At 38.1% G+C, this 19,042-nt stretch overlaps 1 protein-coding gene across 11 annotated transcripts in view; it reads right to left on the bottom strand.

Moving 5' to 3' along the window:
- The window catches only part of ADGRV1 (adhesion G protein-coupled receptor V1), a 255,607-nt gene that overhangs the window by 108,702 nt on the left and 127,863 nt on the right, over positions 1 to 19,042 (bottom strand). For all 11 annotated transcript variants that reach the window (XM_039348036.1, XM_039348042.1, XM_039348038.1 and 8 more), the window contains 8 exons: positions 14,151 to 14,268; positions 13,040 to 13,211; positions 12,038 to 12,283; positions 7,213 to 7,620; positions 6,496 to 6,680; positions 5,889 to 6,135; positions 1,301 to 1,440; positions 333 to 493 (listed from right to left, as the gene is read on the bottom strand). In XM_039348036.1, the coding sequence (XP_039203970.1) occupies positions 333 to 493; positions 1,301 to 1,440; positions 5,889 to 6,135; positions 6,496 to 6,680; positions 7,213 to 7,620; positions 12,038 to 12,283; positions 13,040 to 13,211; positions 14,151 to 14,268 (1,677 nt within the window). The remainder of the gene's footprint in view (positions 1 to 332; positions 494 to 1,300; positions 1,441 to 5,888; positions 6,136 to 6,495; positions 6,681 to 7,212; positions 7,621 to 12,037; positions 12,284 to 13,039; positions 13,212 to 14,150; positions 14,269 to 19,042) is intronic.

Raw genomic sequence — 19,042 nt, 5'->3', positions numbered from 1 at the left:
TTTATTTGCATTTTCTCTTGATTAAGATAAGGTCTTCTTTGAGGATATTATCATTAAATACAATTTATTTTGGTGAGGTTTCAAACAATCACACAATTATTTTGAAAGATCCAAGGAAGAGTTGGAATCGTAGGAGTCCATTCTCTATCATCTTTTAAAAGCAAAAAGAAATTGGAGTAAAAAATGTGGGTCAGCATCTTCACTGTGCGTGTCTAAAATAGCTCTCTAAACTTTCCTTATATTCCTTACTTACACAGTGATTTTCTAAAAGAACTTCTGATATTATCTTTTTAAATCTGTATAGAAATCAACAATACTGTAACATAACTGACCAGAAATACAGATGAAACCAGAAGAAAAGAAAGCTTCATTGTAAGAAGAGAAGCTGTCTGTCTGTGCCCTAGCTGCATAAACTGACATGTGTGAACACGAGCATTCCACGTAATCGGAGGAATCTTCCATCAGTTTACAGAATTGAGTATTAGACAGCCAACTATAGAAGAAACAAATATTGGCAGTTAATTTGTTATTTCTCAACTTGATCAATAATGTCAAAAATGTAAACAAACATTGTAAGAATTGTGTTGATCTATAACAGAACTAAAATGCTTTTGTAAACCAGAATATAGTTCCTTGTGTTGTGGAATTTATTAGCTAGAATAATGCATGATTGGCCACAAGGATTATAAAGTCAAGACAAAGTTTAGAATTTAATCAGATCGATGCCAAACTTTACGGGAAAGCATAATTTCATAAGGGTGTAGGAGACTTCTGAGACCTGAGTCTAAAACAGATTTTCTCAGAAGGTTATCAACCAATGCCCCACAGATTAACTCAAACATATGGAATTTAACTGGGTTAACATATCAAATCTTGATTGGGATTTAAAAAGTATATAAACCACTATGTACAGGAACCATTACATGTCTATGTGTACATTTTCAGATCAAAGCAGAAACCTGATTGTGTCTTGTTAATGAAACTCCACCTTTCCCTGAATTTATATAGTAGCCATGTAGAAGGCACTTGTTCAAGACCTGGAACACATTAAGGAGAAGGCATTATAGGTTCCAATAAACTTGTTTCACATGTCAGCACCCCCACATGTTCTTGGAACTCTAAGAATTGTATGAGCCCAGGAAAAGGCACAGCTTCTTTAAAGAAGTACCAACAGATGCACTGAGTACACTCACATCCTCTATGAAACATCCTCTTTCACTTTACATCCACATAGCAGCATATAACTAATATATGTATGTGTTTGTGTGATTGACAAGCACACAAAGAATTAGAAATATACCTTTCAGCAATCTGATTCCAAAGAAGACACAAAGACTTATGAGGAATTATATGACTGTCTGTTGAATAAATCCGATAGATGACCTGATTATTATCTTTTAGCAGAACTAGACTCTGTCCCTTCAAGCTCATTGAAAAAACCTGAAATGGGAAAGATAGACATTTTTTGCTTTTAAAATATTCATGATTCTTGATTATTATTTTGCACTAAATATTCAAATCTATCTTATTTCAAGCAGTAACACCTTTTAAAAGATTACAAATCTCTATTAGGTATCAGTTTGAAATACTTCCCCTTTATCCTTCTAAAGATACAGTGACTATAACTTCATAATGCAAAGATTTGCTTTTCTGAAGAGATGGATCTGCTTTCTAAAAAACAGGCCCCAATTCCATCTCAGACAATATGCCAAGATTTGAACCCTTATCTTATGGATGCCATATTACAGAACCAGTTGTCTTTAATATTATTAGTTCATTTTAAGAATGCAACCTTCAGAATCTTAAGAGATATATAAATTAAGCAAGTGTAAAATCATATAGTTTAAACTATTTATTTACTAAGATTCTGGGCAGCTTACCACCTCTTTAAATTCATAAGGTTAAAAATTTAGAAATAACAAAAAAAAATAGCAAAAACCCAAGAATAATTCTTCCAACAACAATAAAAAGAACTCACACATTGTGGGCAGTCAATATTCCATCTAGTCTATCTATCTCCAGAAGAGCTGTGTTTAATGTTCTTTGAAATTAACAGAGATGGAACAGTCCTGTGAAGAGGGTCATCACTGAGAAGACTTGAGAATGAAGTCCCTGAAGATGCCATTTCTTTAATGTACCTTCTTCTCCCTGATCTTACTACCGGTAGATAGGGTGATTCCCCTTGCAGCAGGCAGCTCCTGAGGCCCTAAGCTATCTATGGTTTTTGAAAAGCACCTTGAATTATGTTTGGAAACTGATAGCCAACACAGCTGTAGCCATGCAGATGTTAGAAAAGCAAACTTTGGTATGCCATAACAATCCAAGCTGCCACATGCTTAATCAGGTGCAGCTTCCAAAGGGTTTTCAAGGGTAGCCTCATGTATAAAAACTTGAAATAGTCCAACTGTTGATTGAATCCTTTTATATCAGTGGTTCTCAGCCTGTGGGTCGTGATCCTTTGGGGGGGTCGCATGAGCCTTTCACAGGGGTCACCTAAGACCATTGGAAAACACATATTTCCGATGGTCTTAGGCAGGGCTTGTCAACCACCTTCTCTCTCTCCCCCCCTCTGCTCCACCTCACTTGTTTGTGGAAAATATGCTGCTTGGTGGCAGTCTGCATGAACTCTACCAAATGTGCCCTGCAGGGGGTGCATGAAGAGCGCAGGCGCAGAGCAAGGCCCTGCCCTCCCCAGAGACTCATTGTGCAGCAACCGGATTGACTTCTTCTCGTGCACACAGGTCAGCGAAGGGGAGGCCGCCGCAGCACTCTACTCCTGTGCCCATCAGCTGGGGATCCCCAACTTGCGCTTGTCAGCTGGGAGGTCTGGCGTACAGCCGCCGATCTTCTTTGCCTATCCTCGACTCCTCCTCTGCCCGTTCAGGTCAAGCCCGCTGGGGTTTGGCAGGGAGAGAGGGAGGGAAGGAGGAAGGGACTCCTCCTCCTCTCCTAAGCTTCAAAGCACGATCGGCTTCCCAAGGGCGCCACAATCCTCATGAAAGCGGGGGGGAGAAGCAAAGGGGGCGAGAAAGCTCATGGCGGGCTTGAAGGAGCACCTGTCAGCATTGGTGATGAGAAATTCCCCACAAACCCAGGGAAGGGATGGAGAAAAGGAGCCCCCTTTGGGAGGAAACCGCCACCTTCTTCTCCTTGGCTTTGCGCTCTTCTGTTTCTCAGCAGCCAGGCTGGCAAGCCTCTCCTGGCTGGAACTTCCTTTCCTTCCCTCCCTCTACCATTGCCCCTTCCTTCCTTCCTTCCTTCCTTCCTTCCTTCCTTCCTTCCTTCCTTCCTTCCTTCCTTCCCTTCACCTCCTCTTTGTCCCTCCTTCCCTCCCTCTCTCCCCTTGTCCCTTCCTTCCTTCCTTCCTTCCCTCCTTCCTTCGCCTCCCTCTTTGTCCCTCCCTCTTTCCCCTTGTCCCTTCCATCCTTCCTTCCTTCCCTCTTGTCCAGGATTGGGGCAAACCTCTACAGCTGATCCACCCTTTTGCAAAGCAGCCAAGAAGCAGGTCAGCTGTAGCAGCTCTCCTTGGCTCCTGCCCAGCAAACTTGCTCGAGCTTTTCTAGAAAACAAGCCGCTTGCTAATTTAGCAGAAGCGTGAATCAGCTGTAGCCCGGCGCTGATCCTGGGGCTTCTGCTAACAGCAAGCGGCTTGTTTTCTGGCAAAGCTGAGCAAGTGAGCTGGGCAGAGCACTCCTCTGCCTTTGGCAGCCTGTCCCCCTCCCCTTGTCCCTTCCTCGGCACAGGGGGGGGGGAGGAAGAAAGGGACGAAGAGAGAGGGAAGTAAGGGACAATGAGAGAGGGAAGGAAGGAACAATGGAAGGGAGGGAAGGAAGGAAGGAAGGAAGGAAGGAAGGAAGGAAGGAAGGAACTAAGAGGGAGGGGAAGGAAAGGAAGGAAAGAAGGAAGAGACAATGGGAAAGAGGAAGGGAAGGAGGAAGAGACTAAGGGAGGTGAAGGAAAGGAAGGAAAGAAGGAAGGAAGGGACAATGGGAAAGAGGGAGGGAAAGAGGAAGAGACTAAGAAGGAGGTGAAGGAAGGAAAGAAGGAAGGGACAATGAGAGAGAGGGAGGGAAGGAGGAACAGACTAAGGAGGTGAAGGAAAGGAAGGAACAAAGGAAGGGACAATGGGAAAGAGGGAGGGAAAGAGGAAGAGACTAAGAAGGACGTGAAGGAAAGAAAGGAAAGAAGGAAGGGACAATGGGAGAGAGGGAGGAAAGGAGGAAGAGACTAAGGAGGTGAAGGAAAGGAAGAAAAGAAGGAAGGAAGGGACAATGGGAGAGGGAGGGAAGGAGGAAGAGACTAAGAAGGAGGTGGAAAGGAAGAAAAGAAGGAAGGAAGGAACAACGGGAGAGAAGGGAGGGAAGGAAGGCAGGCACCCACCCCAGTCCCATCCCAGAGACCCACAAATTCCCCCCCACAGGCACTCTGTAACCTGAGTGATCAGCTGGCCACGCCCCCTGGCCATTGATCATGTGACCCTGGGACACTGAACATCATAAGGATGAATCAGTTGTCAAGCATCTGAATGTAAATCACATGACCCTGGGGATGCTGCAACAATCATAACTGTGAAAAATGATCATAATTTGCTTTTTCAGTGCTGTTGTAACTTCAAACAGTCACTCAGCAAATTGTTGTAAGTCGAGGACTACCTATACTTTCCCATTTTTTCCTCTTTTTTTGATACCCCCCCCGGCCAGCTGGATGGGGGGTTGGGGGTCACCACAACATGAGGAACTGTATTAAAGGGTCGCAGCATTAGGAAGGTTGAGAACCACTGTTTTACATTCATATAAGTTTTTGTTATAATTATGTACATACATTTCTACATGGATTCTCCCTGAAATAAGAAGCAAGAAAGTAATTCTGTTAAGGCTGGGTAGCACTTTGGATTCCAAGGAAGGAATGTGTTTCAAGATATGGATGACATCCATATGGCATTTATCAAAAACACCTTAAATCAAATGTGTCTTTCTTAGAATAGTATAACAGCTACAGCGATCAGTTATGCAAACCCAGAAAACACAGATGTTTTAAGGTGTTCCTGACAGGTGCATTCCCATAGGTGTTCTGAATCACATATTTTCCTTTGAATCTGCAGCACTGCATCATCCTAAATTGTACAAATCAATTAATTTTTTTCCAGTAAAATGTTTTAAGATAGTCAATAGATGTTCATGTACATGTCTCATTAAAAATCAACACAATCACTCAGAGTTGCTCATGGAACTCAAAATCAGAATCTAGCATTTTCTCAATAATAGTTTTCATCTTAACTTACGTAAGGTTCATAAATGTGTCTCTGACAGAGCATTTGAGGTTGTAAAAACTGATAGCTAGGTCAGTAGAAAGAAATGGCTCTCTAATCATCTGTGAAACTGCCTTACAGATTCTGGCAGCAGATTCTCTTGCAACACTAAGATAGGCCCAGAATGCTATCACAGGCAACGAGACAGTGAAAAGCCATTATACAAATAATGAGAATCAAGGTATAGCGGGATTAAAAAGATGCATGCTCAATCTTTTCTTTGAGAATAATGTTCATCTAGCAACAGATTTCTTTGGTATTCTGCACAAGTCATATTTGTTTACCAACTGTAAGCAAATATTCCTACTACTTTCTATGTACTTGATGTTATGAACTACCATATGAGAAGCCATTCAAGTTAGAAAACAGCAGTATGCTACTAATATGGCTGCTGATTCAGATGAAATTACATTAAAATATTTTTAAAACCAATATGTCATAAATGAAACAAAAGCAATCCCATTTTATAAGAGTGGTAAAATTTAAAAAATGAATACTTGGATGTAAGATAAGGAATAAGGAACTTTGACATTTCTAATTAAACAAAACTCACAGGATATTGATCTAATACATAGTTTACCTTATTTTTTAGGGCAATTCCTCTACCTTCTGCTGTAAACCATTGTTGGCTACTATATTCAGTGACTTGAATGAACCTACAGGTTGCATCATTAGAATGGGATGAAGCAGAAACTTCCAACAAATGGTCAGGAACTCTAATGAAATCCCCATCTTTTCCATCAAATCTATGCCCATTGATTTGTTGTGGATACCAGTGATGGGATGTAATTACAATATAAGGGCAATGGTCAAGGATGGTTTTACCTCTGTTAAACAAGAACAGTAACAACAAGCTAAGTAATCAGAAAATTACTATCTGCAAGGAAAAATGTGTAGTAGATGCTCATGGCTGCTCATAATATTAATGTATTGGCTCATTGGCAATAAAATGAATAATATATCAAATATTAATTTATTAGTATTATCTTCAGACTTTAGTTCAATACTTAAGTGTAAAAAAAAAGTGATCCTGATCTTGAGTGCTAAAGGATTCACTTCATAGGATATTAGATATATTGAACAATTTGCTTATTTGCATACCAAGATACATACACAGACCTGCAACTAATCTTTAACATTTATATCACTTTAACATGAACTCAGTATATATGTAGAAAATGCCATACCTTTCACCCTGTGAGCCACACTTTTCACCAACAGGAAGAGAAAAAGCAAATTTCTCAGTAATATCGGCAAGGAAGCTATAGCCTCGAGTATCCTTACGTTTGGGATTAGCTAGTGCACAGAGGATTTCATATAGAAGATTTCTGTTTTGATCAGCGAGTGCCTGTATTTCTCCTTCAGATATTACCTTGAGAAGCAATTTTTTAAAAAAAATGTTCAGTGTCTAAAATGTTTTGATTCTTTTATACTGGAATAATTGATGAATTTAGCATTTCAAACATAAAATAAAAGCATCCTTAATAAACACTGAGAGTAACTGCCATTGATTTCAATAGAGCTCTTCCCCTACATAATAGCCACATCTAAAACTTCATGGAGGACTAATCTTGAATACATAGTAAAGATAGTTTATGTCATGATCAATGTATTGGAATTTAACACTGATATTGTATATCATCTGTTCATTCCACTTCAGTTCAGTTACTCATTTGGATGAGTAACTTTCATCTAAGTAAGCAAATACTGCTTATGGACCCTATATACAATAATGCAGACAATTTCTACTTTTAGAAACAAAGCAATCATTGGATCAAAGCTTTTACCATTCTGGCTTCATTTCTCAAAGAACAAATGAGATTAAGATTTCCTAATTCTAAGAAATTATTAAATAATTCTAAGAAATTATTTAATTATTGCAGAAGGGAGAACAAGATATGGACCTTATCTATGATATACATCACAGCAGCAAGTTGCTCTTCTGTATTTTCTGTGACTACTTGGATATTTAAATGCTGGAGGATTGAATTCAAAATAATATCATCAAGTGGTTGAAACAACTGATCGGTCAGACTCCAGATTGCTTGGGAGTTTGAATCAGAGACAACGGTGATGTTGGCAATACCATAGATGCTATCAATTCTGGCACCACCTATAGGATTGAACAGCATAACGTGGAAGCGTTTAGGAAATAAATTCAGATATCCACTCTTTGGGATGAGTACTATACTCAGTAGAGCGCTTCTCTCTCCAGATTCAAAAGACAATGTTCCTTCAGATGCAATAAAATCTTGTCCAGAAATGGCAGGAGATATGATTACACGACCAAAAGGTTCAGGTCTCAACAGCTCCTGGAAATCAAGAAACAAATGTCTAGGTAAAAAATTAATTATGTTGCAATTTGTCAGAACAAATTTGCTTCAAACTATCAACATTTCTAAAGACTCCAGTAAGTGATAGAGACTCTGTAACATTGTGTTCTAGAATCCCATATATCTAGCCCAGATTTATTCTGGCAAAAAAATGCTGTATCACCAAGTGAGAGAATTTTCAAAATTTTAAATTGTCCACAATGGTTGGTAAAATGATTTAAGAACTAGGTACCTCTGTGATTTCACTAACAGAGCAGTATTAATTCCAAGGAGAAAGTGATGCCTAAAATAAACTGCTTTAGGCATCATTTTGGGCAGGCAAGAGATGAAGACTGAATTTGATATCTAGATGATATGACTGTATTTTTAAAGTATCTGTCTTTCTGTAGGCAGGACTTGAGCAAAAGAAAGCTGGAACCATATTTTATAAACATACACTTGTTATTTTTTACCAGTTTATCAACTATTTGTATTATCATAGGGTATTACTAGCTACTCAGCAGCTAGTCACTTGCCCAATAGTGATCAAGGAAAATTTCCTGAATTAGCAACATGGAGGTCATTTATCAACTCAGAATGGCACCTCATCCTGCAGCAACTAAGCAGAGTCAACCTATATCTACACCCTAATATTTCCATTACATATTCATGCTTCAGTGTCACAAGATCCTACATGCTTATGTTCAGTTGGCATATTTGTAGTGCACATGCACCTAGGTAAAAATATAGTTTGTAATACATTATAATAGTATAATAGTTATTAACTTATAATCATCAAGAACAGCTGGCCAGGAGATAAGAGGGGATAAGAGGAGAAAGCACATAATTCAGCTGAATTTATGTATATATAAACTCAACTGAATTATGTACTATATATTCTTGTCCTCTACATACTGAAGTTACTTAATTTTGTGCTCTGGTATTATGAATAATTAAATCTAAAGCCTTCAATAAGCTCAGTTTGCAAAGATTCCAAGCCACAGATTATTTATCTTTTTGTTTGGTTCTTTCCTCTATGGGATACTATGGAGTGTGGTTTTCTGTGACAAAAGCCTGTGTTTAACATATGTAGAATAATTTATTAACTCTAATAAAAATCTTGAATATTTTACCTATCTAGATGTAGATAGCTATATTTAATTACCAATGTTCAGCTAGAAAAGCTCTAGATTTAATCCTAGTGACAATATATCTCCAAAGAGGAATACAGAAAAAGCAACATGCTTGCCATAGAATTGCCACTAGGGTTATGCAGTGTGAAGAGGAAAATGCAGGGGTATTAATACAATTTCTCTCTGCAGTTTATTAAAATGACAACTCTTTCAATTCTTGACAAAAAAGATACAAGGATGTTGAAATTATATGGCCTGATCATTATGTCAAGTATCCACACTGACTCTATTATTGGCTATATGAAATACAGATTAAATGGAAGAAAACACCACTTGAAGTGTCAAATTAATAACTAATGCTATGTAACATTTACAAAGATCTGAGAGTCAGGATGAGATTGAAGGAGAAAGCCTAATACTTAAAGGACTAATTGCGATAACAAAATGAAAAAGGCCTTGAAATGATAATGATGGAAGATAACATACCAAAATACTACTGCAACATATAGAAAGATGTAGGGAGAGGTACCTTGCTGAATGGGCACCTTACCTCTTTAACTGATTATCTGCATTTTGGTACAGATGTTCCTGATTTTGGTAAGTATAAAGAGATTTAGCATAACACAGGAATGCTTAAAAGAAATGAATTCCAGAAAGTACCCAGGTAATATAATGTTTTCTGACCATTCTATTGTTTGTGAGTTTTGGTATTACAGCATTTTTATATTTTATTTGAATCCAGATTTAGTTCTTTCTCAGTACTAGAATAATTTTTAGGAATATCAGAGTATATATAAAAAAACCCACCTAAAACCTGTACTGGCTTGTCAATTTTCAATCTATATCCCGGGTTTTAGTTAAACAACACTGCTAACCTAATCTTTGGCTAAAAGATTTACAGTGATGAATTAGCAAGGAAGTTATAAAAAAAATTCTCCTGGATATTTTAAATGAGTCACCACCTCTTCCATTTGCGTGGTGGAACTGGCAAAAACGAAAAGCAGTTAATTCACAAAGACCAATAATTAGTTCAATAGTCAAAGATAGAGTAACTTCAATTAAGATAAGAAAGAAAAAAATATAGGCTTTTAACAAACTCTAATTCTGTTTTACACTGTCACCTGGAGAATCCATCATGGAAATCCAAAATGAATTAGCTACCATACCTAGCTGCACAAAAACAGACAACCAACAGATGACAGCAATTTTTCTGCATCTATTTGATATTATGCTAGATGGGTTTTACAATCTCTTAATTCAGAAAGAAAACTCAACCGTGGCCACAGGATCGGAAAAGGTCAGTTTACATTCCAATTCCAAAGAAAGGCAATGCCAAAGAATGTTCAAACTATCGCACCATTGCACTCATTTTACATGTTAGTAAACTTATGCTTAAAATCCTACAAGCTAGACTCCAGTGGATCGAGAACTACCAGAAGTACAGGCAGGATTTCGAAGAGGCAGAGGAACCAGAGATCAAATTGCCAATATACGCTGGATCATGGAGAAAGTTAGGGAGTTCCAGAAAAACATCTACTTCTGCTTCATTGACTATGCTAAAGCCTTTGATTGTGTGGATCACAACAAGTTGTGGCAAGTTCTTAAAGAGATGGGAGTACCAGACCATCTTATTTGTCTCTTGAGAAACCTATATGTGAGTCAAGAAACAACAGTGAGAACTGGACATGGAACCACTGATTGATTCAAAATTGGGAAAGGAGTCTGGCAAGGCTGTATAATGTCGCCCTGCCTATTTAACTTATATGCAGAGCACATCATGAGAAACGCAGGGCTAGATGAATCAAAAGTTGGAATTAAGATTGCCGGGAGAAATATCAACAACCTAAGATATGCAGATGATACCACTCTAATGGCAGAAAGTGAAGAGGAACTAAAGAGCCTCTTGATGCAGTGAAGAAGGAGAGTGCAAAAATCCAGCCCTCTCAATTCCTGGCAAATAGATGGGGAAGAAATGGACGTAGTGACAGATTTTATTTTCCTGGGCTCCAAGATCACCTCAGATGGAGACTGCAGCCAAGAAATTAAAAGACGCTTGTTCCTGGGGAGGAAAGCTATGGCAAATCTAGACAGCATACTAAAAAGCAGAGACATCACCCTGCCAACAAAAGTGGATATAGTCAAGGCCATGCTTTTCCCAGTTGCAATGTATGGCTGTGAAAGTTGGACCATAAGAAAGGCTGAGCGACAAAGAATTGAGGCCTTTGAACTATGGTGCTGGAGAAGACTCCTGCGAGTCCCTTGGACTGCAAGGCATTCAAACCGGTCAGTCCTAGAAGAGATCAACCCCGACTACTCTTTAGAAAGCCAGATCCTGAAGTTGAAACTCAAATACTTTGGCTACCTAATGAGAAGGAAGGACTCACTGGAGAAGGGCCTAATGCTGGGAAAGATTGAGGGCAATAGAAGAAGGGGACGACAGAGAATGAGATGGCTGGATGGAGTCACTGAAGCAGTAGGCGTGAACTTAAATGGACTCCAGAAGATGGTAGAGGACAGGAAGACCTGGAGGAACGTTGTCCATGGGGTCGCAATGGGTCAGACAATTAACAACAACAACAATTCAGAAAGAGGGAGTTGACCCACTGTGACAAATGTCCTCACTTATTCTGAACAAAATAACTTCACAATTATTTTTTTTCATTCAATTCCAGTTCATAATTATTTTTCAATTTTTGTTGTTCACTCATAAGACATCTTCAGTCATTTAGGGCTATAAGATAATGACTATTTTATAATTTAAATTAGTAATTTTGCTGGAAGGTTTTGAAACCACTTCTCCTAAATCCAAACAACTATATGTGCACCAGGTTTTCAAAGAACTGCCATTCTTGGATGAAATCTACACCTTATTGATTTCAATTGTAATTTCTGGAATTTCAAATGGGCACTATTTTTCCCTATGAATAAAACAGGTAAACTAGCCTTTAGGCAAACATGTATTAAATAAATATACCCTTGACTTGTTTCAGAGCAAAATATCTATCTAACATTTAGGAAGAGAAAAAGTTATCAGGCTATTACAAACCACTATTCTAATTTGCAACTATTCAACAAAGAATAAATATGAAAATACTTTGTATGAGAGATTTTTTTTAATTAGAGAAGAAATAAGGGCATCACCGAATATATACTCATGTGAAAAATTGGAAGTCTAAAATTGGAATTTTATTAAAAGGCATTAGTTATTGTGAGCTGCAGCTGCAGCTTATTTCATCAGATGACATCCAGATATACTGCAAGATATACTCATGTGTCTGTCTTACCTGAGTTCTGTAGTCAACTGAGATAGCAAATGCTGTACCAGAATCTCTAACCACTTGGAGTCTAATTGAAGTGGTTTTCATATGGGCCACAGCTAGACGAGACCCCACAGCAAAGTAGATGAGATCCTTCTGTACAGAATCACTCTCCAGAATTATAATATGTGCAAATCTGGTACTCTCGTTTAAAGCTGCTCCTTCCCCCACGTCATAGAGTTCAGCAAAAAAACAGATCTCAGATTCAGCCACCTGATAATCAAAACAGACAATCAAATGACTGCACATTTTCCAATTAAAGGAAATATATAATTTAAAAAAATGTTTCCTAGTATAATTTTGCTATATTTTGTGCAGTGAGCTTTCCAAATCATAGGACTATGTGTTTGGCCTTATAAAAACAACTGTTACTAGGAATCTGGATAGAAATCCTGCTGTCATTCATATAATTTGTTTGTGAATCATTAAAAGCTATTCTGGGAAAGTACACATGCATAAATGAACTCTTCAATGGAAAAAATATTAATTAATTTAAGTTTTTTCAAACTTGTTTCAAGTACAATTGATAACTTTTCATATTTTTTTCTAAGTACACAGAAAAATTAGAAAATTTGTTCTCTTCAAATTTGTGAAAGAATTTTTTTTAAATCTCTTTTGTGCTATCTATAGTTAGCTCTAAAAATTATTGATCTTTGGAATATAAATGCTACTTAAAAAGGAACAAATATCAGTACAATGTCTAAAATCCTACAATTTTCCAATGTTCTATACAAAACCTGATTAGTGGACAGATTCCTACTGCTGGGATCTCACATAGATTACAAAAGAGAAGATCCAATATAGAGGATTCTTTCCTAAATAAAAAAGTTTACTGCTTCTCAGCCAATAGCTCAGATAATATGATAATAAAAACAAGGAATATTCTCCAGCTTCTCATTATTTCACACATTTTAGTATATTTGTGGAAAAGTAGTTAGGAGAGATGACTAATTCATTATAAGTACTCACATTATCAGACTGAATCTCAATAGAAACTACGCACTGTATTTGGCCAGCATTACAAGTAGTAACCCCTGTAACAGCTATCAGTTCATTTGCCAGATTGGTGCCATTACTCTGCAGGACAACTGATGTTTGATTAAAAGTCACACGCCAAGACACTTTCACATCTTCAAAAGCCCTATTAACAAAGCAAACCAAAATCACTGCATCGATGCAGATAGACATAAAAAAAAATCTTTACCCTCACATTCATTTTGTTCTTTTGCTTACCATAGCAAAATTGTGTTTTATAAAAATGAACAATGTTTACCCTGTTATTTCCATTGTTAAGTCATAAAGTACAACCACATCATTTAGCAATGGCAATCCCTACAATTCAGGTTGCCATCATTAAGTGAATTCCATAATCATTAGGCAAGGCAACTTCTTGCGACTTCCACAACAAGTTAATGGGGAAGCCAGTGGGAAATTATAAGTCCCAGACCAGCAAGCAAATAAATTGGATGTTGGTAAGTGGACTCTGCAAGGGGGCAAGAGTGTGCTTGCAGGTGCATGAGAATCATAGCATGGGCCAGAAAGGGTTAAGGTGAGCACACACAGGTCTCATGCATAAATAGAAACAATAACAGTGACAGTCCATTTTTTTTAACATTAAGATCTAAATCTCAAATCTTCTTTAGAAAAGATTGCTCAAATCAAATTTTTCATAATAACGGGAATGACCTAATATAGTAGTGGGCTGCTTTTGATTTTACCAATATAATACAAGGGATTATATGATCAGCACTTAAAAATATAAAAAGGACATTATTAATTTCCTGAAGAAAGTGCCAAAGAGTAAATATGTGCACATTGCAAAGAAATTAATTTCACCTATCAGCTATTATGTGTATGAATTAGGGTAAATTTAATTCTCTCATTTTTTATTCAGTTCTGATATACTGATTGACTTGTATTCTAAATTTATGAAGCAATTTTCCAGTTTGCAGTAAACTTCTGGGACTTCTAAATGTCTAGGCTTCATATTAAGATTCAATCACAACCTATCCTGCTTACAATTATAATCCTTGATTTAACACAACACATTACAGTATATGAAGATAGCTGCTGCCTGCACCTGTTTGGCTGTCGGATGACAAAGAGTTCCACTTTCCTCTTTTCTGAATCTTCATCAAGCACAAGACCATGTTGGGTTTCTTCACTGAATCCCAGAATTCCATTCTGAAGATCATTTCCTAAATGGGAAATAGATCATTCCAAAGTATCAAAAAGCAAGTAAATTATTATGTTGTAGAATTCCTTAAAAATTATTTCTCAAAATGAGATAATTACACAAGATCACCTAGAATGAATAGCTATTACAATATAAATGGAGGAACTTTATTTTTATATAAAATAATGGGCTGTTAAATGCTACCAGAATTAAAACATTAAGTATACTTCAGTGAGCTTTAAGATACAATAGGATGAAATATTGTTGATATGATAATCACTAAACAGACATAATGGCATTTGCTTATTGAAATATCAGTTATTTTAAAGCAACTGGGTATTTTCATAACAAAGAATATTAATATAAGGCACTAGGGATAATAAAAGTGCTCCTTTACCAGTTTTTGGAAATATATAAGTAAGAAACATATAGTCTTCCTTAAGTGGTGCTTGTGTTATTTTCCTAGCAACAATTTGAAATGCTTTTCCATTGTCTGCTTTGCTATTTTAGCAAGAGCTACATGGCTCACAAATTATTGGCTTAGGCCAGACATGTCAAACAGAAGACTTGGGGGCCGGATGCAGCTCACGAAGTGGTTTCATGTGGCCCGTGAAGCCATCCTGGAAACAGTGAGGGAACATCCCCCTCTGCCTTGGCCCTGGCCCAGGCCAGCCAGGAGCCAATGTACACTTTTGTGGTAGCTATCTATGCTGAAATGCATTCAGTGTTAGCTCCACAAGGCCATCTGGAAACAGCGAGGAACCAGCCCCTGCTGTGTTGGCCCCACCCCCTGGGTGCATGCTGGGGAGGTGTCACTCTTTATGAGGAATGAAGAAATGCACCATCGCCTGAAAGTGGCCAGCAAATGGCCCTCGCCTACTTCATATATCCGGCTTGATGGGTGCTGCCCTGGTCCCACCCCTTTCTGCCAGAGACCCTCAGATCTGTCTCACTCCTGCCCAGGCCCCCACAAGCCCCCTTGACACGAATGATGTAGAGCTGACCACACCCACCCAGTAGGACACACCCACTCCATCCACGCCCATCCAGTAGGCCACACTCACCCACCCCTCCAAGGTCAACCGCAATGCTGATGCGGCCCTCAATGAAATTGAGTTTGACACCCCCAGCTTAGGCAGTTACAACCTTAACAAAAATGGTAACCATCAGAATCCTTTCCTGGGTAAGGAGGGATGATCAGATTAGTACAAGCAGCATTGAGGAATAACAGTGCAAGTCCTGCAACTTTTCCATCCATGTTGTGAATTATACATGTGTCACAAAGATGTGGAGCTTGCACTGTGGTGCTTCTTTCATTATTTTGACAAATATGACAATTTGCAGATGCTACTGACAGTAATTGATGCATAAAGATTTATTTAAGCCTCTGCTAAATTTCTTACTTTTTAAAAAACATAATTTTTGATAGAAAGCCTGCATTTCTGATCTTATGTGTAACACGTTTAAGTGAACTTCCTTTTATTATCTTCCAGGATGAATTCAGATGCTAGCTAATTCTTGGAAATTACACTAGTCTTTTTTAAAAAAGTAACTGATATCTAGAAAGAGCTTTCTGTTCTTACCAGTCCAGCAACACACACACAAACACACACACACACACAAACACACACATATATATACATACATACATATGTAGGTCTTTGGTTGTTCGGGTTTTCTCCCGCGTAAAATTGGAAGTGTCTTGGCAATGTTTCGATGAAGTCCCATTCGTCATCTTCAGGCTGGTGGGACTTCGTCGAAACTTCGCAAAGACACTTCCAATTTTACGCAGGAGAAAACCCGAACAACCAAAGACCTGCATACAAACACCCGCGAAAACCTCAGAAAACATACATACATATACATATACATACATATATATAAGAATATTTTAAGAATATTAAAAACAAAACGGTGATTCCTGGGTAGACTCATGTTAAAAAATAAAATATACGAACACCAGGAAGGATGAGGAGAATAAACAACATAAACACAGACAGTGCACATTTAACTACGTAGAATTAAAGAGTCCCCCCGACTTACAGTCATACAAAGAAGGGAGGAAGAGCTGCGGTATCGGCAAAAGCAAGGAAAGTGAGGAAATTACAGCTTGCAATACAGAAACTATGATCAAAACGCAGGTGGATTGGCTGGGACCCATGACGAGGTCAAGAAGCTGGGCGCAAAGAGCGCCACATTTATAAATAGCTTCTCCCATCTACTGGACGCTACCCTGATGATGCGGGCAGAAGCCAGCGAAAGCTTGGTTTTATTCTGGTTTTATTCTATTAAAACTTTTTATAGTTTTGTAACTTCCTGGTGTTCGTATATTTTATTGTTTAATATATATATATATTAAACAATCAAGCTGTGCTTTCACCATATTGCCTAGGCATATGGTGAAAGGGAGAGACACGGTGTTCTGCCTGGACCCTTTGCAGACAAGGAATACCCCCACCAACGATCCAGCCCCCCCCCCGAGACAAACACTTTGAAGTCCCCCCAAAGACGAGCACAGGAGAGGAGAGTGAGAACGCAGGGAATCAGAATGCAGAGATCCGGAGACCTGGCATCTGCCTGAATGCCATTCCTACCAGCAATGGGGAAGAGCGTGTGATAAGGAGGAGGGGAATGATGAATTGAGAGGCGGAGTAAGCACCCGATCACGCAGCAAACAAATGGAACGGTGGAGAACTGTCAACACGAAGATTGCCAGGACGGAGGAGGAGGGCATAGACCCCCAAATATACAACACCCGTATGAAAGTTACTCATGATAGTGGAGGAGTGAGAAGAAAGAGTATGGAGCAGGGATTGAGAAAAGCGTGTGTGGGGGGGGGAGCGTCTGTGAGCCCAGAGAAGCCTGTAATACTGATAGAGGAGAAACAGATGCCCCCAGGGTGGAAAATGAAAACAAAAAGGGGATGAGGGTCAGTACTATGGAAGGAAATAAGGATAAAGGGGTGGTGGAGGAGATGAATGTTAGTAATGAGATAGTGGAAGGAATGATCTGGAAGAACCATAGAAGGAAGTGCAAGGAGAGTAATAAAGAAACATCTGGAACACTAATTAACCGGCCGGGACCGGTGACGCGGTCCATGAGCTGGGTGCAGATGCCGGCAAAACCCATTTAAGTCATCATTGTTTACTGGCTCCTTAGCCCTGATGATGTTTGGAGTTTCCAAACGAAAGCTTGGCAGCTTTTAGTAAAGTATATTTTTATATTTATATTCTCCTGGTGTTCGTATTTTATTCGTACCATAGACATGTCCAGGAGTCGTATTTTTATGCAAATTTTCCAATATATATCTACATATATACCCACCATCTTAAATCCCCCGGCAACTCAGACTAACCTGAGCACAACAAAGCCCCCACCCAAACAGAACACTCCCCCATCCACTCAGAGCACAGCCAACCCCCCATCCAATCAGAGCACAGCCAAGCCCCTAACCAATCAGAACACAGCCAAGATCCCACCCAATCAGTTCATACCCCCACTGGCAGTTAAAAGGAAGTTAAAAGACCACACATTGCTCCTTGAAGCACTAAGCTGAAAACACCAGCCTGAAGATGACGAATGGGACTTCATCAAAACGTCGCCAAGACACTTCCAATTTTACGCGGGAGAAAACCCGAGTAACCAAAGATCTATATACAAACACCCACGAAAACCTCAGAATATATATATATATATATATATATATATATATATATATATATATATATATATATATATACAGAATATATATATATATATATACAGAATATATATATATATATATACAGAATATATATATATATACAGAATATATATATATACATATACAGCGGCAGATGTACAGCAAACACCTCAGGACTATTTGCAATAAAACTGTTTTGTTTTGTTCACCATGAGAAAAAACAACTGTGCCTGGAAGGAAAAAGGAAAAGAGATGGATGGAAAGCTACTGGAATGTTGAAGAGCAATAGTATTAAATCATGACCTATTGCCAGTCAGGCAGCATGCAAATTTAATAAATTATGGTTCATCACACAGTTAGTCAGATGTTCAAACTGGATTTGGCATTTTTATCCACCTATCAAGTCCTTTCCAAAGACTTGAGATAGGCAGGTGTTGATGTTTGATGGTGTTAGAGGTATTGTTGCAATATGTGAGCTATTTCGAGTAAAGCTGCCATTTGCAATTGACTGATGATGAGTCTGTCAATATCTATGGTGACCAAGTGGTGCTTGGACACCTATAACTATTGGTATTACCTTTGCTTTCTTTTGACACAGTCATTCTATTTGAAGGTCTCTGTATTTGGTTATGTTCTATATTAATAAATATGCTACAGGCACCAAAACGAAATGATGGAAAAGATCTTTTAACACTGATTCATAATGCAGGTTTACTCATGGTTGAGCAGCAGATTAAAAGGAAAGGATAAAGCAGTTACACTATATACATCCCAGAAATCAAAACTTTTACACAACATCAAGTTATGATAAGCTATAATAAAGTATGCCCTGATTATAACAATCAACTATCTACATTCCTAAGGAAAAAAAGGGTTAAGAAAAGATATATATATATATATATATATATATATATATATATATATATATATATATATATATATATATATCAAAATTATATATATACAATCAAATATAGGTAAACATTAGCCACAATGAGATAACCGATTGTTGAATTTTACTTTTTTTCCAAAAGAAAAAAAAAATCTCTTAGACACAACCTTTATGAATTGAATCCCTTACACAAGGAGAGATAAGTAGAACAGAATTTCATGT

The sequence above is a fragment of the Crotalus tigris genome, unplaced genomic scaffold (assembly GCF_016545835.1).
Source record: "Crotalus tigris isolate CLP2741 ecotype Arizona unplaced genomic scaffold, ASM1654583v1 scf7180000018115.866842, whole genome shotgun sequence".
Classification (NCBI taxonomy): Eukaryota; Metazoa; Chordata; class Lepidosauria; order Squamata; family Viperidae; genus Crotalus; species Crotalus tigris.
This window is presented reverse-complemented; position numbering and strand designations above follow the sequence as displayed.